We start from the raw sequence: 24,161 nt of genomic DNA, 5'->3' as shown, positions 1-24,161 counted from the left end.
AATCTACAAACAATTGTTTTGTTTTGCGAAATGCTTTGGTTCTCTCTATGTAATAGAGAAGAGCTCATTTATAGTCTAGGGTGTGTAGAGCTCTCTCTGCCTCAGAGTCTAGGTTTTGGAAAAACACCGGTAACTCTACCGGTAACTCTACAGATTGGTTTAAATGGAACGGGGTAAAGACTTTTGGAAGGAATTTAGGATTTGTTCTTCGAACCACTTTATTACGGTGTAATTGTAAAAATGGTTCTTGTATAGTGAAAGCTTGAATCTCACTAACTCTCCTAAGAGAGGTAATAGCCACAAGAAAAGCTGTTTTCCATGTGAGGAATTGCAGTTCACATTTGTGTAAAGGTTCGAAAGGGGGTCCCATGAGCCTGGTAAGAACAATATCTAGGCTCCACACTGGAGAGGGTGGTAACCTGGGAGGAATGATTCTTTTTAATCCTTCCATAAATGCTTTAATAGCAGGCACTCTGAATAAAGACAGATGTTGTCTATTCTGTAAGTATGCTGCAATTGCTGCAAGATGTAGGCGTATAGATGAATATGCCAAGTTACATTTTGGTAAATGTAGAAGATAGCAAATGATATCTTGGATGGAAGCATCTAGGGGATCAATTTGGTTATTGTTGCAGTAAATGGCAAATCTTTTCCATTTAGCAGCATAGCAAGCTCTAGTAGTAGGTCTCCTGCTTCTTTAATGATATTCATACAGTCTGGTGGTAGGATAAGGTAACCAAACTCTAAGACTTCAGGAGCCAGATCGCCAGATTCAATTGGCTTGGATCTGGATGTCTGATTTCTCCATGGGTCCGCGTTAGCATGGATGTGTCAGGCGTAGGTTTTGGTGTGGAACTAGGGATAGTCCTAGCAGTGTTGTGTACCACAGTTGGCGTGCCCATGTGGGAGCTACTAAAATCAGTTTGAGTAACTATTGTCGTAGCTTGCGCATTATTAGCGGTATTAATGGTAGTGGCGGAAAAGCGTACGCAAATCTGCCTGACTAATTCATCCATATCGCATTGCCCTTTGACAGCGGGTGTGGAAACCTGGCGGCGAAGGTTGGGCATTTTGCGTTTTCGTGTGTGGCGAACAGATCTATGTCTGGATGACCCCACTTGAGAAAGAATGGTAGAAGAACTTGCGGATGTAGTTCCCATTCGTGAATCTGTTGTGTCTGTCGACTTAACAGATCTGCTATCTGATTGTGAACTCCTGGAAGGTGTTCTGCTAACAGATATATGTTTTGTGGAATGGCCCATCTTCAAATGGTCTGTGCAAGTTGGGACAGTTGTATAGAGTGAGTCCCCCCCCTGTTTTTGTAAATAGTACATGGCTGTCATGTTGTCCGTCCGGATTAAAACAGCTTTGTTTTGTACTTGGAAAGTTTTGAGCGCTAGGAATATTGCTAGCAGCTCCAGGTATGGAGTGCTCTTTCTTGAGTGGTCCACTGCCCTCGTGTTGTATGATGTAGGAGATGGGCTCCTTATCCTGCTGTAAGTACTATTTGTGGAACAGGTTCGAGGAACGGCCGCCCTTTTGTCAAGTTTTTGGTGTTCCACCACTGCAGAGAGCGATGTGTGCGGCTGACCACCAACATCAAGGTCTGTCAGTTGCCCTTGAGCCTGGTTCCACTGTTGTGCTAGACATTCTTGTAACGGACGCATTTGCAGTCTTGAATACAGTACAATAAAAATGCAAGATGCCATCATGCCTGTTAGTCTCATGAACACTCTGGCTGGGAGAGAGTGTTGATGGTGACATTTTGTGACTAAGGCTTGAATGCTCTGTATCCTTGCTGGACTGGGATACGCTAGAGCTGTAGGCATGTTTATTGTAGCCCCTATATATTGATGTACATGAGAGGGCTGCAGATACGACTTGGTGTAGTTGATTGTGAACCCTAAGTCGTGCAAGGTTTGAATTGTGTGAGATGTGTGTTGGACACACTGATTGAATGACTTTGCTTTTATGAGCCAATCGTCTAGATATGGGAAGACATGTATATGTTGTCTTCTGAGATGTGCTGCTACTACTGCTGTGGAAAAGTAAATTTTGCCATGCTGTATGTGCCTACGTGTTCCCCATGTTATGTTATATGTGCATGATCGATATGCATGTATCCCCTTCTGATCGATTAAAGACGCAATTACAGTTGTGTCCATCTCTAGTATGCCAGTTTCCAGTCCTCGTGAATACAACGAATATTAGGCCTATGTAAAGCTACGTTGCCACGTTTTACAGTGTGCACGTTAATTCATTGAATTGTTCCCGTTTCTAGGCCTCAAAAGGGCCCGGACTCAGATTCAGCTCCTGTCTCCTGAACCCTCTCCAAGGAGCGATACAGCCCCCACCTGTATCCCTGACCCTTCACTTACTTCATGCCTCGCAGTGCCCGGCCCGGCCTGGCTCTGTCTCCCAGTCTGCCAAGAGTAATGTTATGCTTCTAGTTATCAGTCCAGCCCTCCTTCTCTGCATTCCTAAGCTACTGAATCGCATCAATAGTTTCCGTCATGGTCTAGCCTTTATGTCTCCATGTAAGAGAAATACTGTATTAATGTTCATAGAATATTCCTCACACACGCAATACATGTAGAATAATGCATGCACCAGTCTTAAAGTCTGTTAGCCTTTGCCCTGATAACTTTTGGATTCTATCAACATGTACTATAAACACCAGATACCAGATATGCCTGAGTACATGTCGCTCTGACCCTCCAGACTTTAGTCTCCTCTTCTGGCACAGAAGTCACAGCCCCCAGTTCTCCCTGGTAACACGTCATTGTCAGTTTGCGCGCACCACTAGGTTAAAGGTCCCAGCTGCTCAGGTAGCCCCCTCCATGTTTCCGCCCCGTTTATGACATATTCTGTTACGTTTACATCACATGTCTATGTATACGCCCTGTACACGCCTTCTTGTTACATCATGTTGCCCTTATCTTTCACGACTGCTACAAACCCCGCCTACTGCTACGCCTACTATATTGAATGTACTGTATTCTGTTTAACTATAAATATTGTGCACTGTTATTAAAAAGTTAGCCTATTCCTGCCCCCGGCAGCTGCCATCCTATTCCCGTACAGGCTGTCCTGTTCCTGTCCTTTATGCTTGATTAAAGCCTGTCAACTCCAGCTACCTCGAATCTTGACTCTTATTTATTGAGCTACCTGTTTATTGATTATAGTCAAAAATAGATCCGGTAATTAATTATTTATTTACCACATAATGGCGCCCGAATAGGGACTTGCCCTTTCCCCACGCGCCGGAGAAGCCACGCAGGCCCCCTGATCCTCTGCAGCCGTGACGGAACCATACCGGCCACGTGCAGATATTTCTGCTTCAAGTATCCCTCAGGCCCACGGAGGAGACGGAGGTTGCGGTCCAGCATCCAGACGAGGCGGTGGAGGAACGCGGCGAGTCCCGACCAGAGCCCAAGCCGAGAGTCCAAGGTCCGAGGTATCCAGAGGCCCACCTGTAATGTAACTGAAGTCCGAAGTTCATCCGTCCGTCGTCGTAGCAGTCCAGTCCAGTCCGAGGCCTTCCGTTCTTGCTGCCCGGTGAGTACCGTTGCTGGGGTAGTATCTAGACAGGGTCAATTAATTTGTCTCTGGTCCGTGGGTTTGGGTACACAGATCCAACACGAAGTGTCCACCTAGGTGGATGCGGGTCCTGACGTGTCTCTTTATGGGACCGGTAAGTTTCGTACTGTTTTAGCAGTGCATCTAGTCATTCTAGTAAGTTTCTGTTCCAGTAAGTTCTGTTCTGTTCTCGAGAAATCCATGTGTTCTGTGTTCAGTATTTCAGGTAGTAGTCCGAACTGTTATTATAAATGTTATTTTATGTGTTTTTAATGTCGTGGTATGAGTGATTTGTTTTCTTAAGTTATTATTGTGTTTATCGTGTATTGTATTGTGTCCAGACTCCAGCCTAAGTTATGCCTCTGTTCTCAAAGTTACGTCAGTTAAAAACTAGAAAAGGTCTGCTCGAAGAAGCAGTTCCTGTCCCGCCTAGGGACAGTCCAGGTCATTTTATGTATCATAAGCATGGCATACGTGCCATATTATATCTAGACTTATGGGTCGAGTATACTAAAGATCTAGAAGAGAAATATAGATGGCCTGTATCAGGTACATGGGATGCCGAGTGCATCATGCGAGTAGAAGAAGCATTATAGAAAAAGAAATCCAGACAGTCCCAGAAAGACGCCATCGAGTTATGGCGCAAAGAATCTCATAAAAGAACCGAAAAAGAAATCAGAAAAACAGAATTAAGTAGGGAATCCTCAGAAAGAGCCCAAGAAAGGGAATTAATCGAAGTAGGTGAACGAGTTAAAGCCGAACAGTCAGACAGACAGAGAAATGCCCTTATTAAGGGTATGTATCCTCTTCTTGCCGAGGGCTTGCCAAAAGCAACCCCGGAAGCACCATGTAATTTTCCGCCGCCATTAGTTCCGATTAAGCTACGTCACAAACCGACCGCAGCTGATATTTTTCTCTCGTCCTATTTGGACGATACAGTCCCAGAATATGCAAATCCTGTTCCGCCAGCTCCAGTAAATAATGTAATTCCTGTTCCTCCAGCCACCGGGGCACCCGTTGCAGCACCTGTTACGGTACACCCGGTCCAGCCTATAGTACAAGTTCCCGCTACATCGGTCACTCTGCCAGCACGAAGAGTATCAGTCGACGATTCCAGTTTAGGGGCCGCGGGGGGAGGTCCTCCTGGTACCCCGCCGCCACACAAACGTGTAACGTTAGTCGAGTTACATGAACGTGCGTTACAGCGTACGCCCAAATATCAGTCCGTTGCAGATATCAGACGAGCTCTCACCGAATGCCGTTATGATCCAGTCCCAGGCGATGATAATATGGTTATATATTCATTGCGTGTAAGACGGGTGACCGAGTATTTGGACACCCTACCGAATATGAAAGAAGATCTAGACAGAATATATCGTTTCATCCGTACAGGGGAAGATCCAGAAAGTATTGGCGAAGTCATGTCTCAAAGGAAAGCCGAGACCCAGCTCATGCTATTAAAGTTTCTAATCAATTGTTTAATAAGGGAACAAGATTATCCAGATAAAGATCCGACCGAAATGAAAGTCCTGACAAAGTGGAGTGATCATATAGCCGAGGGAAGACACAAGACACTAGCTAGTATAGAGAGTATGTACAAGAAAATTCGTAAGGAAATAATAAGGTTACACGAGAAACGCAAAGCAGCACAAGTGTCCGAGAAAGAAGACAACTCTTCTACGGAAGAGGTAGACGACGAGAATCCCACCAGAATAGCGTATGTAGGTAGAACTAGACTTCCAGACCGACATTCACGCCTAGAACACAAGAAAGTTTTTCCTCCTCCAGCACCAGAACAAGGTTCTCTTGAGCAAGTATTTCAAGCTACCGATCACATTCTGAAATCACGAATCGGTTATAGTGAACTTAGTACCATGCATGAACAAGAACTAGCCCGATCAGCAGTCCGATGGACTACTGATTCTACCACTTTTCCAGACGAAATAGTGGCACAAATGTTTCTGAAACTGCCCCCAGCCGAGCAGCGACTGGTGGGTATATATATGATCCAGCACCTCATTACACTGTATGAGGGTCAAGACTCTGATCCAGGTCCGTTACATGATGTTCTAAACGAGTTACTCCAGTATAGATGGAGAGGTCTAGGTACCGATTTAATTAGTATCATTCTAGAACAGCGCCACAAATATAGAACGTTTCTGAATCCGCATTTTGTTCATGTCTCACCTCCAGAAAGTAAATCATTTTACATGGATAGACAGCATCCGTTACGAGAAGTACACCCAGTTAGGACAACGGGTGGTGAAATGCAACGAGTATTTGTTTACACCCCTATCACAAAGATGGAACTCTTAGAGATGAAGAAATTAATTCCCTGTCACGACAAAGATCCAGCAGGGTTCCATCGAGAATTAAAAGACATGCTCCGTATGGGAGAGTACACGTATCCAGATATCATTAAAATGTTAAAGGTCCTGTTGCCCGCAGGGGTATATGAAAAACTCAAGGAAAAAGAATGGGAGGTGGGAGAGAAAAAGATTGATTGGACAGCTCTAGAAGCTGAAGATAAAATACGAGTACCAGGTACCGGTCTTGGGGACAAATGTAAAGAATTGCCCGAGTTATTGATACAAGTTTTGCCAAGGTTATTATCCACGAAAAAGGAAGATTGGGATGCAATCTCAGCATGTAAACAGAAACAGGATGAAGACACTAGTGATTTTTATTCTAGATTTGAAAAATGTTTTATTATTAACAGTGGTTTGAAGACAAGTAGCGAGTCGTACCCTCATCTTTTTGTTACTAAACTAGTCGAGAATTCAAGTCCACAAGTTAAAAATAGAGTTTTGAAAGTCGAAAGTAGTTGGCAAGCTAATACTCCGTCACAAATGCTTCAAATGCTCCAGTATCACCAGAATAGAATCAGGGAAGAGCAAGAACACGAAAGGAGACGTATGAAAGACACGAAAATGAAAGTATTAGTTGCACAATCTGTTCCACAAGACAGTCAGAAGAGGGGTCCGAATAAAGTCAGTCATCCTGCAGCTCCCGTTAAAGGGACTTGCAATTATTGTAAACAGCCAGGTCACTTTATAAACGAGTGTGCAGTTCTGAAACACAACATAGCTACTGGTAAAACTAAAGAAAGACCACGTCCGCCTAGACAAGAACAAGTTTCACAGACTTCTCAGTCACCACAGAATGCACAACAGACAGTTCCAGCACCGCAGCCTATCGCTGCAACACAGCATGTTACACAGCAGATGTACCAGTATGCCCAGTCAGAGTATCCAGAGTATCAACAGTATTCATGAAACAGCCTAGAGAGGGAGGTAGGCTTGCCTCTCATCGAGATACCTGTAGATCAAGAGGGTCCCTATGTACATAGTCAAGTATTAGGGAAAGACAGAAAGTTTTTGATTGATACAGGGGCAAGTAGGACTACTATCAGTCATGACGAGGTTCCAGGGGCTCCGCTCTCAGGCTCTAAAAATGTTTCCCTTGGATTTTCAGGAAAGCCTATTGTAAACGAAATTTCGAAACCAGTTTCCCTAGAAGTAGGTCCATTGTCCCGAATTACTGATTTGTTACTTACGAAGTCATGTCCAGAAAATTTGTTAGGCATTAAAACATTGAAAGAATTAGGTGCAGTAATTTGCTGCTCCCCAGAAGGAATCCGATTGTTTTTAAGAGACTTTAAAGGTCACTATGTATTACGTGATTTTGATCCAAGATTACTAAATGTACCGCAGCATTTATGGGCGCAAGGTCCAACTGATGTAGGTTTTATGCAAATCACACCCCATCGTGTGACTCTCAAGCAAGGTATAGTTTTGCCACGAATCAGACAGTACAGATTGCCACCTGAGGCTGTAGCAGCCTTATCCAAAATTATTGACGAGCTTATTGCTCAAGGAGTGGTTGTAGAAACTGACTCCAATGTATGTAATTCTCCTATCATTCCAGTCATGAAACGTACTGATCCAAATGCACCTCCAGTATATCGATTAGTGATTGACCTTCGAGAGCTTAATAAATGTATTATACCCCAGTATCCAGTAGTCCCAGATATTTCTTCCCTATTGACAGCCATTGATTCTGAAGCTACATTTTTTACTGTTATCGACCTCAAGAACGCATTCTTCAGTGTCCCCATTCATCCAGACAGCCAGTACCTTTTTGGTTTTTGTTTAAATGGAAGGAGCTATAAATTCACACGAGCTCCTCAAGGTTTCACAGAAAGTCCTAGTATTTACAGTCAAGCACTTAAGAGACAACTAGACAATATTCACATGCCAACTGACACTGCCCTGCTCCAGTATGTCGATGATCTACTGATCACAGCCCGTTCTGAACGTGACTGCGAGCGAGCGTCACTTACAGTTCTATATTTCTTAGCCGAGATGGGGCACAAGGTGTCCCCTTCCAAATTACAATTCTGTGTCCAGCAAGTGATCTACTTAGGCCACTTACTGTCCAAGTGGGGTAGGCAGTTGACACCAGACCGTATCCAGTTAATAGCGAGTCTTCCACAGCCCAAGACACAGAAGGAGGTACGTGCTTTTATTGGCCTCACTTCTTATTGCAGACAATGGATTCCTCAGTATGCATTTCTAGCCAAGCCACTGATACAGTTAACGACACAGGAGGCAGCCGTATCGACTGTCCTCCCTTGGACCCAGGAACATACACTTAGTTTTAATGAATTAAAGAAAGCCTTATGCCAAGCACCTGTTCTAGCTACACCGAACTACAGTAAGCCTTTTACACTTTTTGTCACAGAACGTGATGGTACTGCATTATCTGTTCTCACACAAGATCAAGCAGGACAGTACAAGCCCTGTGCTTATTTCTCGAGCACATTAGATCCAGTAGCCCAGGCTTTCCCTGCGTGCCTCAAGTCAGTTGCAGCCACAGCTCTAGCAATCAGACAAAGTGATTCCATAGTGTTAGGACATTCCCTGACAGTACAAGTTCCACATTCCGTGGAAGTTCTTTTAAACCGAACACAGACTCAGCACTTGACAATTGCACGTTTAACAGGTTATGAACTGACACTGTTCCAGCCTCACATAGAAATCAGACGCTGCAACATTCTAAATCCTGCTACACTGTTACCGTCAGTTACTTCAAATCCTGCCACACATGACTGTGTGGAAGTAGTTAACACTATGACTAAGCCAAGACAAGACCTGACAGACATTGCATTACCAAATCCCGACCTGACACTTTATGTGGACGGTTCATGTATGAGAACTAGTACAGGAGAACTAGTAGCCGCGTATGCAGTGACCACTGAAACTGAAGTTATTGAAACACACCGTATTGACACCCTGTCTGCTCAAGCAGCAGAGCTAGTTGCTCTGACCCAAGCCTGCATACGTGCCAAGAACCTGAAAGTAAACATATACACAGATTCACGTTACGCATTCGGAGTTGTACACGACTTCGGAGTGCTCTGGCAGGAGAGAGGTTTCATGACTTCTCATGGAACCAAGATTCAGCATGGTCTCCTCATTCAAGCTCTGTTAGATGCAATACATTTACCGACAGCTATTGCTATCATGAAGTGCAAGGCACATACGAAAGTTACTGACATCATTTCCCAAGGTAACGATCTAGCAGATCGAACAGCCAAGCTTACAGCTCAGACACCAGACATTCCAGTTAACAAGACACAGACATCCACTCCAGAACAGACTACCTGTATGACAGTTAAGGACCCTACACAAGATGTCATAGACATACAGTTACATGCTACTCCTGAAGAAATCAAGAAATGGTCCGAACAAGGAGGGGTCCAGACAGATCAGGGATGGGTGACGAAGGGAAAAGCCACATGGTTTCTCCCCGACTCCATGGTTCAAGTCATTATCAATACCGCACATAGTCCAGCACACCTAGGAGAAAAAGCCATGTTAGACAGTATACAGAACCTTTGGTTCAACAAGCACTTACGAGCTGCAGCCAAGCAGAAAGTCGGTACCTGTATGATATGTTGCCAGTTCAATCCAGGTAAAAGTGTCCCGGTGGAACAAGGTGGATTCCAACCTCCTGACCACCCTTTTGAAGTCCTCCAGATGGATTATATTCAGATGGAGCGATGTCGAGGTTTCAAGTATGTCCTTGTAGTTGTATGCGCTTTGTCCAGGTGGACAGAAGCATATCCAGTTCCAGATTATACAGCCGCGACCACTGCCAAGCAGTTGGTTCGTGAATTCTTTCCCCGCTATGGACTCCCTAGGGTCGTGTATTCTGATAACGGCCAGCCATTCTCATCCGAGTTAATGAAACATGTTTCCCTTTTGTTAGGGTACCAGTGGAAGTTCCATTGTGTGCGCCATCCTGAAGCAGCCGGTCTCGTAGAGAGACATAATCAGACCCTGAAAATCCGTATTGCCAAGACATGTAAAGAGAAAGGTGTAGACTGGCTAGTTGCCCTGCCAGTTGCTTTATTCTTCATGAGGATGGTTGCACATTCCAGATCAGGTCTGTCCCCTTATGAGGTCGTATTCGGCCGCCCCCCAAATATGTGGGGTACACCTAGACCCCGCAGTATTACAGATGTTTCCAGTAATATGTTGACAGATTACCTAGCTTCCTTGATGTCTGCCCTACACTCTTGTCGTTCACAGGTTGCCGCCGCATTCCCAGACAATACCGAAGTGAAACCGCATGAGGTCATTCCAGGCGACCTTGTCCTTGTAAGGAACTTTGATCGTTCAAGTCCGCTGGAGCCTCGTTGGAAAGAGCCGCGACTTGTTCTCCTGACCACCCGCACGGCCGTGAAGTTGGAAGGCCGCAAGGGGTGGGTCCATCTGTCCCATATAAAGAAATTTCATGGACTACCAGACAAGACATTTTCTAAGGACTGTTCCATTTCTAAAGACTGCCTGAAACCAGACTTTGATCTGAATCCCGAACTGAAAGTTCCTCTGTTAGAGAAAACTCCGCAACAGGAGTATAAGTTAAAGCTCCGGTCTAGCAAAATAAGTCAGCCAGTTTAATTGTCTAAGTCCCTCTCGGGTGAAACGGTTAGACAGGTATCTGACATGTATGAGATAGACCCCCATAGTGAGAGAGTTAGTCAAAACTCTATACGATGTATCGTTTTTCTAAGTTTCTTATTGTTTCTAAGTTTGATGGTTACCTGCACAAGTTATGCATTACATTTATGTTTTCCAAGTTCACATGTAAATAAGTTTTCTAATGCTACAGTAGAGCACACATTCAGTGATCTGCCTCCTCACGAGTTATCCTATCGTCTTGCTATGCGCAATAACACCTTTATAAGAATGTTACACTATTCACACCAGACCAGCAATGTCACTAATTGTTGGGTGTGTGGTCGACTCCCCCCTTTCCAGACACCGAAGGGAGTTCTGCCACTCTTTCCTTATCCGTTTTCACATAATGGTTCGTGTGGAGCATGGTCCACTTTAACGTCATCCTCCAATGATATGTCCCTTCTGAACAGAACATGTTTCCCAGACAAGCAAGGTCTCCCCCATAGAACAGGGTTAGATCTAGAAAATGAAGTATATGATTTGGGTAATTATTCTTCGACTTTTATGGTCCTGAATGTTCAGTCTGATACTACTCCAGACTTACCTGCTATTTCAGTACTACCAGTCAAAGGCGAATTATGTGTCAGAAATAATGGTTCCGCACATGTAGGACATAGTGATTGTACTACTACTGTCGAGTATAGTGACAGTGGGAAATCTATTTTCAAAGCCTCACGTCATTCTTATTTTGTTTGTGGTCAGACCGCATATGTTCGTCTGCCCCTCGATTGGGATGAAACATGTTACATTGCCTTCCTACTGCCACCAGTTTTTCTAGCCCCATCTGATTATCACAGAAACACACATCTAGTACACGTCAGACATAGAAGGGAGATCGAGTCCCCAATAGTCGATCAAACTGAAACTACTCTAGAACAATATCAAGACTTCAATAAAGGTTTCTTCTTCTTTATAGGCCCTGTCCAGAATAGTAAGTTAATCCGTAGATTAACCAGAACCCTTGAAGCAGTAGTGAATGAGACTACTTCTGCTCTAGGTAACTTAACTGAAGAGCAATCTGCTATGAGATTTGTCGTGCTCCAAAATCGTCTCGTTCTTGACGTCATACTGGCCGATAGAGGAGGAGCATGTAGAGTCATCGGATCTAGTTGCTGCATTTTCATTCCTAATAACGCGCCGTCTGTTTATTCAGCTATAACCAGACTTCATAAAATTGCCCATCAGTTACACCAGAATCCAGGCACCTGGACATGGTCCGGTTGGCTCTGGAGTTTTATATCTGCCTGGGGATGGAAAGTATTGCCATTCCTAGGTATTGCAGTAATGATCATATTCAGTTGCTGCCTCTGTATACAATGTGGCCCTGCGATTTGCGGCATTTGTGCTACCTCTTGTATTCCTAGTCCTAAATCCCGTTCCAAGACAATTCGAGACGAGCAAATGATGCTATATGAAATGATAGATGGTATCATGAATATAGATGTTTCCTGATGGAAACGTAGGGCACAAGGAGGGAATGTGGAAAAGTAAATTTTGCCATGTTGTATGTGCCTACGTGTTCCCCATGTTATGTTATATGTGCATGATCGATATGCATGTATCCCCTTCTGATCGATTAAAGACGCAATTACAGTTGTGTCCATCTCTAGTATGCCAGTTTCCAGTCCTCGTGAATACAACGAATATTAGGCCTATGTAAAGCTACGTTGCCACGTTTTACAGTGTGCACGTTAATTAATTGAATTGTCCCCGTTTCTAGGCCTCAAAAGGGCCCGGACTCAGATTCAGCTCCTGTCTCCTGAACCCTCTCCAAGGAGCGATACAGCCCCCACCTGTATCCCTGACCCTTCACTTACTTCATGCCTCGCAGTGCCCGGCCCGGCCTGGCTCTGTCTCCCAGTCTGCCAAGAGTAATGTTATGCTTCTAGTTATCAGTCCAGCCCTCCTTCTCTGCATTCCTAAGCTACTGAATCGCATCAATAGTTTCCGTCATGGTCTAGCCTTTATGTCTCCATGTAAGAGAAATACTGTATTAATGTTCATAGAATATTCCTCACACACGCAATACATGTAGAATAATGCATGCACCAGTCTTAAAGTCTGTTAGCCTTTGCCCTGATAACTTTTGGATTCTATCAACATGTACTATAAACACCAGATACCAGATATGCCTGAGTACATGTCGCTCTGACCCTCCAGACTTTAGTCTCCTCTTCTGGCACAGAAGTCACAGCCCCCAGTTCTCCCTGGTAACACGTCATTGTCAGTTTGCGCGCACCACTAGGTTAAAGGTCCCAGCTGCTCAGGTAGCCCCCTCCATGTTTCCGCCCCGTTTATGACATATTCTGTTACGTTTACATCACATGTCTATGTATACGCCCTGTACACGCCTTCTTGTTACATCATGTTGCCCTTATCTTTCGCGACTGCTACAAACCCCGCCTACTGCTACGCCTACTATATTGAATGTAATGTATTCTGTTTAACTATAAATATTGTGCACTGTTATTAAAAAGTTAGCCTATTCCTGCCCCCGGCAGCTGCCATCCTATTCCCGTACAGGCTGTCCTGTTCCTGTCCTTTATGCTTGATTAAAGCCTGTCAACTCCAGCTACCTCGAATCTTGACTCTTATTTATTGAGCTACCTGTTTATTGATTATAGTCAAAAATAGATCCGGTAATTAATTATTTATTTACCACACTGCTAGGCACTTTGTGAACACTCTTGGTGCAGTTGTGATCCCGAATGGAAGGACTTTGAACTGATAATGCTGTCCTTCCAGTACAAACCTCAGATACTTCCTGTGAGAAGGATGTATAGGAATGTGGAAGTAGGCGTCCTTTAGATCTAGTGTTATAAGGAAGTCGCCTTGTTGCAACAATGGGAGCACTTGTTGTAAAGTGATCATATGAAAATGATCTGAGTGTATATAGCAATTGAGGGGCCTGAGGTCGAGAATTGGTCTTAGTGCCCTTTCCTTTTTGGGTATTAGGAAATCCAGCGAGTAAACCCCTGTTCCGTGATGTTGTAAAGGAACTATTTCTATTGCGTTTTTCTGAAGCAGTGATAGAACTTCTTGTTGGAGCAGCGTAAGATGTTCTGCAGACATTGGACGCTGCTTGGGTGGTATGTGTGGAGGGATAGCTGTAAGTTCGAGTCAGTAGCCATACTGGATAATTTGTCTTACTCACTTGTCTGTTGTGATGGAATTCCAGACAGGTAGGAATTGTGTTAGTCTGCCCCCCACAGGAGTGGAATGCTGATGGGAGAGCCGAGGGAAGTCACAATTTTGTGGTGGAAGAGGTTCGATTATTGTTATTTCCTCAACCTCTTCCCTTATTGTTGTTGCCTCTATAGCCGCCCTTTGTAGATTGGATTTGAAGGAAGCTGAATTGTCTGCTCCAGCTTGTTTGGAGCCTCCTCTATAGAAGGAGCGATAAAAGGAACCTCTAGCTTGGGTGGACTGTAGAGTCCCCATAGATTTGGCTGTATCGGTGTCCTTTTTCATTTTCTCAAGTGTTGTGTCTACCTTTGGGCCAAACAATTGATGTTGGTTGAATGGCTGATTTAAGATGGTAGTTTGCACTTCCTGCTTAAATCCTGAAATACGTAGCCATGCATGACGTCTAAGTAGGACACTAGTGTTTATAGCTCTAGATGCAGTGTCTGCTACATCAAGTGCACACTTGATTGAGGCATTTGAAATTAGCGTGCCTTCTTGTATGAGGTCGTTTGCCTGCGCTTTATATTGATCAGGTAGATGCTGTAATAGTGTTTCTAACTGATCATAGCGAGCCCTATCATATCTTGCAAGGAGGGCTTGTGTGTTAGCTATACGCCATGTATTGCTAGCCTGAGAAGCTATCCTTTTGCCTGAAGCATCTATCACCTTAGATTCTTCATCAGGGGTGGTGCTTCACCTGATGTCCATGAGTTTGCTCTTTTTCTAGCACTTGACACAACTAGGGAATCTAAGGGTAGCTGTCCTGTAATGTAGGCAGGATCCCCAGGAGCAGGCCTGTACTTCTTTTCTATTCTTGGGTTTATAATCCTAGCACGTACAGGATCTTTAAATACTTCTGGAGCATGTTTAATGACCCCTTTAATTATAGGCAGAATATGAACAGACTTTTGTGATTGTTCAAAAGTATCTAATAAAAAGTCTTCCTCTGCCTCATCTGAATGCATGGTGACCCCATGATAGATGGCAGCCCTATTTAGTAAATGTCCAAAAACAATATTGTCTTTTGGGGGAGAAGGTTTGGATGGATATGTATGTGGGTCAGAAATATCTGGTACATCCTGTGGGTTTGGGTACTCCCAATCTGGATGATCACTAGAGTAGGGAAAAGGCTCTTCTGGGTCTACCCCTGCCCCCATGCTATACTCATCATCATTTCGAGGTGTATGTGTGGAAGAATGAGGAGGAGAGTTTTCAGGAAAATTTGGAGGTGAAATGTTAAGAGGAAAGGGAGATGAAGGAGAAGGAAGTACAGGAGAAGAAGGGTGCATAGGAGATGTGGCAGAGTCCTTCTTCTTGACAGGCACTGCAGGTGTAGGTGCTGTGTCTGACTTCCTCTTCCTGTGTGGTGTAGTGGATACATGACCGGTCTTTGGATCAATGTAGATCTTCTTTTGTAGAGGGTCAGGTTGGAAAAGGTCTTCTTCTTGCGGAACCGCTGCCGGTGCCAATTTTTTCGGTTCCGGGCATGGTTGCTGCTGGTCTTTGGCCTTAGGAGCTGTGATAGGGTCCTTTGGCATAGATTTTGGCACCGAAGGTATTGTATTTGGAATGGAAGGCTGTTTTGAGGGTTTTAGCGCATTGGAATCAGGCCTTGTAGGTTTCGGTACCGAAGATATTGGCTTCGGAGTGGAAGCTGGTTTCGTCGGCTTCAAGGCATCGGAAGCAGGCTTCATAGTTTTGTCCTTAGAAGTCGACGGTTTTGGAACCGAGGCTTCTTTCGTTCTCGGTGCCGAGGGGGCTGGTGGGATCAGCACGTGCGGTTTGCTTGGTATCAAGCTACCGGAAGGCTTGAGTATTTTCTTCAGAGCTGGGCTCGATGGTGGGGCTTTCGAAGTGTGTTTTCAGTCGCGACTGGGCCCCGGAGGCGGAGTGTTGACCTTTGTCTTTGATTTAGGTGCTGGGTATGGGGCAGGGGCAGTAGTACTCATGCGTTGACCCGATGGCATGGAGTCATCGGAGTCGTCTGCCCCGGATACGATTTGCAGATCGTCTGAATCTTCTTCTGAAACGAGCGGAGCTTCTTCGCCGAAGATATCCACCGGTTCCGGAGCCGATCTCTGCATGTCGTGTCGACGGGCCCTCCGATCTCGAATCGTCTTTTTTGATCGAAAGGATGCACAGGCTGTACAGCTTGACTCGTCGTGTTCTGGAGATAAGCACAGGTTACAGACCTCGTGATGGTCACTGTGTGGAAACTTTGCTCCACACTTGGGGCATCTTTTGAATGGCATCCTTTCCATGAGTTGTAGGCCTCAACGCGTGGATAGGCCCAACAGCCCACATCGACGACCGGAATCGAACAGATGAAGTCGAGTCGATGTTTGTTGATATCGGAAGTTGTTTGTAAAGTTTTTTTGCGTCGAACTACCATTAAAGGTAGATTTTGAACCTGAGCGGAAAAGTTACATCCAAACCCAGTGGCCGAAAAAAGAATCTAAGGATGGAGCCGATGCCCATGCGCACTGTCGTCCAAAGGAGGAGTCACCTATCTCGTGACTACAAAGACTTCTTCCAAGACGACAACAACATGCAATCATCCGAGCACAACACCAGGTGGCGATCTAATGCTCAGTGTGAGATCTGCAGCTCATATGCCTCGAACAAATAGTTCCCTAAAAGTAAGCTTGGAAGGACAGAAACCAGTCAATCCGAGAGATAGTGCAGAGGCCATGCTCCAGGGCAGGGACTCACAAGATGGGCTGGCTGAAACAAGTAAAGCCATCGAAAAGAAAGTAAGCAAATAACAGTGAGAGCAAAGCCAACCAATGATAAGCAATGGGCCAGGACACAAGCCCCTTTATCTTCCTGGTAAGCCCACTATGTTTTCTTGCAACCAGACAGCTTGCACTGTGCTAGACCTAAAAATCAACTCTGAAAAGTGTGTCTGCTTCTGGGACATAGCCTATTTAAGATGTCATTCTTAGTACTTATTGGTGCTACCTGGGCTCCTGGATCCACTCTAGTGGCACACCTGACACCAAAGGCATTTCATTATAGCAAATATATAGGCTCCTATGAAGCAAAGTTTCTTTAGGCACAATAAAGTTGATCATGTGCAGGGAACACATAAAGCAGAAATCCAATTCAAGCACACAAAGCCATTACATGCATTTCATAGTTTAAAATTGGATCCAAAAGGTAGAGGAAGGATTTTCGGTGTCAAAAGTAATTGTCATTACCATGCACACCTCTATATAAACAGGCCTTTAGAGGTAATCTGGCACACCTTTCCTGTCAACACCCTAGAGAGTTGCCTACTATTGTGCACATATAGCTGTAAATCTGAATACAAAATTGTTGTAAATTATGAGATAGAATTCTTTTTATTCACACTGTATTCTAATAATTCATATTGTTTAGCATTACTAATTTCCTTGCATTGTTACTGTATCCCTATCTCCCTCACCTGGGTTTCCCCTTCCTTTTCTTGGTTACTGGTACATTCCAATGTCCATTTTGACAGTTATACCTGCAACTCCCTAGATGTGCGAGGACCTGTGGCTTAGAGATTGTTGATTACCTACTTGGTAATAAAGCTTTATTCTAGTATGCCTAGAGCCCTTCTTTAATTGGATCACTGATGACAAGGATGGGATTTAGGAGCTGTGCAGAGGACAGCCATGGCAACCTCAATCCTGAGTATCATTGAGTTAGCCACTACCAAGGAGTATTGTTCACCAGGTGAAGATTAACAGAGATTTGAATGAGAAAACGCGCTCTAACGTACTTTACAAAGCACTGTATATGTTGAAACTTTACTACATTTATTTGAACATTATTATGGTGAATGAGTATTTGGGGTATACTTTACCTGACAGTTGAGGAATTCGCCTGGAACGTTGAGGTGTGAAGGAAGTCTGTAAGGGAGCAGAAATGTTTCTGTGGGGAGCCTGCTACCAAACATTTTTGGTGGTGGTTGGTGTGCCGGCTGTAGCTGAATTGACAGTGCACCACAAGCCATGCAGTCTTAGAGAGCCAGTGTGAAGGCTCAGACTACATTGTGAGGTGAAAGGAAGCCACCTCTCTTCCTGGGTAATCTCCGCCTAATGGAGGCGGTTACTTCTGACGGAAAGGCATCAGGCAGCATCTATATGCTCCTTCCTGGCATCTTCCCCTACTAGAGGGGGTTCTGCTGACTGAGCATTGAGCAAAAATAGGACTGAGAGGTAACAGGCATTACTTGGACATGTGATACTGGCTTTACAGGGTGAGACATATATTACTAATGTGGTTCTGGTTAGTGCTGCTCTTTGCACATTATTATTGTAGACTTTCAGCAAATACAAGTATCATTTTTATTCAGCCATTTCTTGGAAGTTATATTTTAGGGTACTGTATAATTATTGGGACACCATATTTCTGGGTCATATAACATAATGGAAACAGCTAGCATGAACCAGCAACCACCTTTTATAGATGAAGTGGGTGGACCAGTCCTACCCTGAAAGAAGTGGGAAAAATAATTTCAGTCGTGTTTAACACTGATGGGGGGGGGGGAAATGTTCCTCTTTGAGGAAACAACATATACTATTACATAATTAGGGAATTCATGGAAGGAGAGTATATGATAATTTAGCAATCCCAGTAGTAGATGAAGAAGATGATGAGGGCCAAGTGGATCTCTGCCACATGACTTCCGTAAACTAGAAGACCATTTTGCCCAAAAAGTAAAAATTGTGCTAGAAAGGCATACATTCTTTTGAAGAGTACAGAGCAAAGATGGAAAGGTTATGAATTGCATTGCATGTTTAAAAGGTATGGCCAGCATGTGTGAATTTGGTCCCTTGTATGACTCTCTGATTAGAGACCAATTTGTGAGGTGCACAAATAATCCTTGTGTTCAGGAGAATGGATTAGAAAGTAATCCAGACCTGAAGGAAGCCACAGACTTGGCTAAAAGTGTAGAACACACAGCAGAGTGCATTAAAGAAATTAAACAAATAAATGATTCAGAAACCATTTATGTGGTCAAAATGCAACCTGGCAGTGAAGATCATACAAAGGTAATGGAAAGTGGAAGAAGAAGTTACGAAACACAACATTATAAAAAGTAGACAATAAAAAAGACAGGGAGAAAAACAAGTGTTATTGTTATGGAAGCTATAACCATTTAGCAAACTGCTCTAATTGCCATACATGTGTGTGTATGTGGAAAGTGTAATTAAAGGGGACATCCTGCAGGAGTATACAGAAACATGAGGGTAGAACATAAACAAGTACATGTGGTGGAAGAGGCAGGTGACAATGGAAACAAATATATTCTCCAGGTCGTGACTAAAGGAATGGAAAGTGAAAATGATTATCTTACATGCGATGTATTACTAGATGAAGTAAAGGTAACGTTATAGGCTGACTCTTGCTCACCTTAGACCTTTATTGATCATAAAACTTTCAAGGAAAAGTTTAAGGACAAGTGTTATATCCTCCAGCAAGCAGACATGAAACCAGGGGGTATAATAAAGATCCTATACCTTTGGTGGAATTGTAATTCTCCTTTAAAGATCACACTGCTAAGGGGAAACTTTATATGGCTGAGAAGGGTTCTAGCATATTAGGTAGGAATCATCAGAGAGAACTGGCAATGAAACTAGATCCTAATTGTGTGGAACCACTTATAGCGATAAAACAATCTAATGCAAATGTGAGGGTATGGGAGGAATTCCCAGATGTCTTCACGGAGAAGTTGGGTAATTTCAAAAACTTCCAACATAAAATTAAGTTAAAGGGTAATGCAGTGCCTATAATACTTAAAGTGAGACCCATGTAATGCAGGAGCTAATGAAAGATAAACTGGATAACAGAAGATGAAATCAGGAGTTTTTGGGAAATAAGACATGAACTGAGTATAAAAAAAGAAACAGTCTTGAGGGGAGATAAACTGGTACACCCCCCCCCCCCCCAGGCTTACGGGACAGAATTGCTGAGTTAGCCCATGAAGGCCATTTGGGACGAAGTTTCCCCAAATCCAAAAGTAAGAGCCCCAGTATCCCTTGTAAGTTTAACGTCCAAACCATGGGACAAACTGGTTTTAGATATAATTGGTCCCTTGAATATCTCAATGTGGGCAGGAACATTTACATTTGTATTAGTGTATTATCATTCCCATAGATTGTTGTTAAGGTAGTGAGTTGCATCACAAGGCGGCTCATTTATGATAGAGGATGTGCCTTGTACTATCATAACCGATAATGGGGTCCAATTCGGGAAACATTGTTTACAACGCATGTGATACATCGCATGCCATTACAACTCAAGTCATTACAATGACGCGTTGTTAAATCACAGGCCATTACAACGGAAGTCATTACAACGACTTGCTGTAGGGGACAGAAGGTGTTGGATTTGTTGGATTTTCAATCCAACACCTTCCCTACTGTTGCACACACTGGAGTTGGAATAGTAAATTAGACTATTCCAAACTCCAGCGCCCCCTGTACAGCAAGTTGTTGTAACAACGTCACCTACCTGGTAACGGCGACACAGCAGCCAGCCCGTTCTTCCTTGCCTAGCCGGAAGTCAGGCAACTGGGAGGAGTCACGTCATCACATCGGCCCCGCAACTAAAGGAGGACGGGAGCTCGCGACAGTCGTCGGAGAAGAAAGAAGACGGGGAACCGAGACAAGATGGAGGAAGCCAAAGAGAAGAAAACCCTCGAGAAGGAGTAGCGCAGAGTGAGCCTGTGTCTTCAGAGGGGAAGTTCGAAACCCAAACCAAGACAGAGCCACCTCACCGCCATTCGGCCAAGGATACCTGCCATGTCCCAGAAGGGGCGTGGCTTCATCAGGTGCGGGCCCATTTCTTTAACTAAAAACAAACCACCATTAGAGACCAGTAAAAGAAAAGAGGGGGGGTGGAGGAGAGGGAAGGAAAAAAAGACAAAGAAAAGAGAACGCAGAGTGAGAAAAGATAACGAAGAAGACCCTAAGAAGGGTACCTAAGAAAAAAAGGAGAAAGACTCTCTGAAATAAAGAAAGGAAAAGAAAACAGAGTTTGGCTAAAGGAAAGAAAGTAAGAGAAGAGAAGGATGGGGGGCCTATGGATCAAAGTATTATGGCTGTTATTTGGGGATAAAACGAATTTCTTTTCAGTTTAAGTAACAGGGTACTTTAGGTTTATATACGTGCAACCCCACCTCCATAAGAGCACAGATAGATATTACTCCTACAAAACAAGGGCAGACACTTACCTGCTTCTTTGTGTTTTTTTTGTTGAGGGTACTGGCAGAGAGGAACTCCGAAGGACCCGGGGAAACAAGAAGACGAGTGTGACACCTGAATGAGGACTTTATTCCACTGATATTAAGACAGTTATACACGTCTCAATAAAGAAAATAACGACCGTGTGACCACTCTGAGTAATTTTTAGGTGCAGGTTTCAAGCAACTGGTGACAAACAACTTGCGTTGTAATGGCATGCGATGTAACAACCCGTCATTGTAACGACTTGCATTGTAATGGAATGTGTAGAAAACGCATGCGTTGTAACAAGTGCTATTCGGCCAATTCACCTCAGAGGAGATGAAAGAATTTCTACTAGGAATGTCCTTCCAACACCTTAAAGCTGCTTTGTTTTGCCCTAAGGCAAATGGTTTAGTGGATCGAGTGAATCACATAATGAAAGAATGCATTTAGTTGGCACATGTCTAGCGAACCTGCTGCTAAAGCCATCAAAAATGTATTATGGTCATATCACACAGCACCCAATTCTATCACTGGGGTTCTCGATTCTTCCTGCTCAAGGGCAGACTTCCAGGTACTAAGATGACTCCAAATTGGTTGTGTGGAGGGGAGCCAAGATGGGTGCATAGGAACAGTGTTGGTGAATGTGCCATCGAGAGGATTATAAAAGAAGGTATGATTTAAAACATGATACCAAAAGAAAAAGATGGAACATGATGGATTGGGTGGTGGTTAAAGTCCCTGATCCCCATGATAGAGGTGTCAGTAAGTATCCCAACCATTGAGAGTGGCCAAGGTGAACAAAGATATTGTAACATTGGATGATGGAAGAGTATGGAAAATGGCCAAAATTCTGCACTGTGGCAATTCTTCAACTAAAGCAAGTTTTGGTTCAGCAAGTTTATCATCATTGTGTTCGGGTCATTCAGAGTCAGATCATGGGTTGCGGAACCGCAATGTACCTACTTGTCATACAGATTATATTTTACATTTGATATGGGAAGAAGTGTTGTAAATTATGAGATAACATTCTTTGTATTCACAATGTGTTCCAATTATTCATATTTTTAGCATTACTAATTTCCTTGTATTATTACGGTATCCCCTATCTCCCTCACCTGGTTTACCCTTCCCTTTCAAGTTTACTGGTGCATTCCAACGTCCGTTGTCACGGTTATAACTGCAAATCCTCAGATGTGTGAATAGCTGTGGCTTTGAGGTTATTGATTACCTACTTGGTAATACAGCTTTATTCTACTATACCTGGAGTCCTTCTTTAATTGAAACACAAATCTTGCTTATTAAAGTTATTACCAGAGTCTTGAATGTATGACTGTAATGCTAGTGGCTGGTTTGGCTCTATTTATTACCAAGGTGTTTACACAAGACCTCAGAATATAGTAACAGTGATTACAACAAGGCACTTACCTTGCCCAGCAGGACTGCCATTTTGTGACGCCATCTGCCTTTGTTTAAAGAGGCAACTCGGATCCAAATGTTAAGCTGGGAGTTGTAAATCCAAACATCGCGGCTGTTGATCCTGCCCCCTGCAATTAGAGTATCAGGCATTACTTTTTCTTTATTTGTTTTAAAGACTGTGGCAAGTATTAAAAGTAGCCCCAGATGGATTATAACATCAAAGCATTCATAACAGAAATCAACCGAACATCTGAAACTACACCAGACGTAAACTTCAAACTGCTCATTGAGAAGCACTGCAGAAAATGTAATCTAAGACGGGCAAAGCAAACAAGTAGTCACTGCAAGCTTAGAAAGTGAGGATATTACCCCAAATAAAGGCAATCTGAGTGGTATATGGAAGTCCACATAGAATATGGCCATAATTTAGTGAGGAGAAAACACCTGAGCACACACAAGTTAATACAAAATTGTAATAAATTCTTTGGTCTTGGTTTCGCAACAACAACGAAGGTCAGTTGGTAGGTGCAGCAATAATGTTTATTGCGCCAGCCGACACGTGTTTCATTGGAGTGAAATATACTCCAAATCTTCAGGGCCAAATCCAAATGGAAAGGAAGGATAAACCCCCACGACTGGTGATAATTCCAACCCAGTCCGGGTACAAAGGATCTTCAGATCAGGTGCGCCAGTCGAGCGTAGATTACACTTTTTAGTCAGTTCCTGAGGATTGATTTCGTGCTCTATGCGTCAGGGACTACAAGGGCAGTGCTGTAATAAGCGGCCGTAATGGAGCAGTCCTCGGGGAAGCCTCAATGGGTGAAAATAGCCGGCACTGCCCTTGAAAGTCGTTCTGTCTTGCTTGCACGGGTGTTGTTGCTCTCTCCGGGTCTGGATCCAGGACTGCTCCATTACGGCCGCTTATTACAGCACTGCCCTTGTAGTCCCTGACGCATAGAGCACGAAATCAATCCTCAGGAACTGACTAAAAAGTGTAATCTACGCTCGACTGGCGCACCTGATCTGAAGATCCTTTGTACCCGGATTGGGTTGGAATTATCACCAGTCGTGGGGGTTTATCCTTCCTTTCCATTTGGATTTGGCCCTGAAGATTTGGAGTGTATTTCACTCCAATGAAACACGTGTCGGCTGGCGCAATAAACATTATTGCTGCATCTACCAACTGTCCTTCGTTGTTGTTGCGAAACCAAGACCAAAGAATTTATTACAATTTTGTATTAACTTGTGTGTGCTCAGGTGTTTTCTCCTCACTAAATTATATGTAAGTGCTTGGCACATTACATTGTCAAGGGGTTGTACAGGTCACCCCTTTTCCTAGTAGCACCATTCTAGTATAACCATTGCATAAACCATACCACATACCCGGTGGTGCGCACAATTCCCCTTCAGCTAAGTACCTGGTCCATTCTTTGATATAGAATATGGCCATGTTAGCCAATGCTTAAACTGGACCCCCGACATTAAACATCTATGGCGAGAGCACAGAGGGATCACACATTCTGGTCAGACTAGACTACATATCACACATATGCACATCATTTCTCTCCATGCAGAATGCTGTGAATGAGAGGATTGTCTCCCATGACTTACTTTAACTCTGCCACCATCTCATACAAAGCAGAATATCAAGACACCAGATGCTAACTATTCAAGACACTATAAAATCGATAGATTATTTGGATAGACAATATTCCTGCTAACAATATTTAATGGTTAGTCTCCGCTTGGG

At 43.7% G+C, this 24,161-nt stretch overlaps 1 protein-coding gene across 2 annotated transcripts in view; it reads right to left on the bottom strand.

Annotated features, from left to right (window-relative positions):
* KLHL24 (kelch like family member 24) overlaps nt 1–24,161 on the bottom strand; it is a 352,308-nt gene that overhangs the window by 138,675 nt on the left and 189,472 nt on the right. For both annotated transcript variants that reach the window (XM_078665500.1, XM_078665501.1), the window contains one exon: nt 22,421–22,539. In XM_078665500.1, coding sequence (XP_078521626.1) covers nt 22,421–22,539 — 119 coding nt within the window. The remainder of the gene's footprint in view (nt 1–22,420; nt 22,540–24,161) is intronic.

Source organism: Lissotriton helveticus, chromosome 11 (assembly GCF_964261635.1).
Source record: "Lissotriton helveticus chromosome 11, aLisHel1.1, whole genome shotgun sequence".
Lineage (NCBI taxonomy): Eukaryota > Metazoa > Chordata > Amphibia > Caudata > Salamandridae > Lissotriton > Lissotriton helveticus.
The sequence above is the reverse complement of the archived record's forward strand: the minus strand, read 5'-3'. Positions and strand labels throughout refer to the sequence as shown.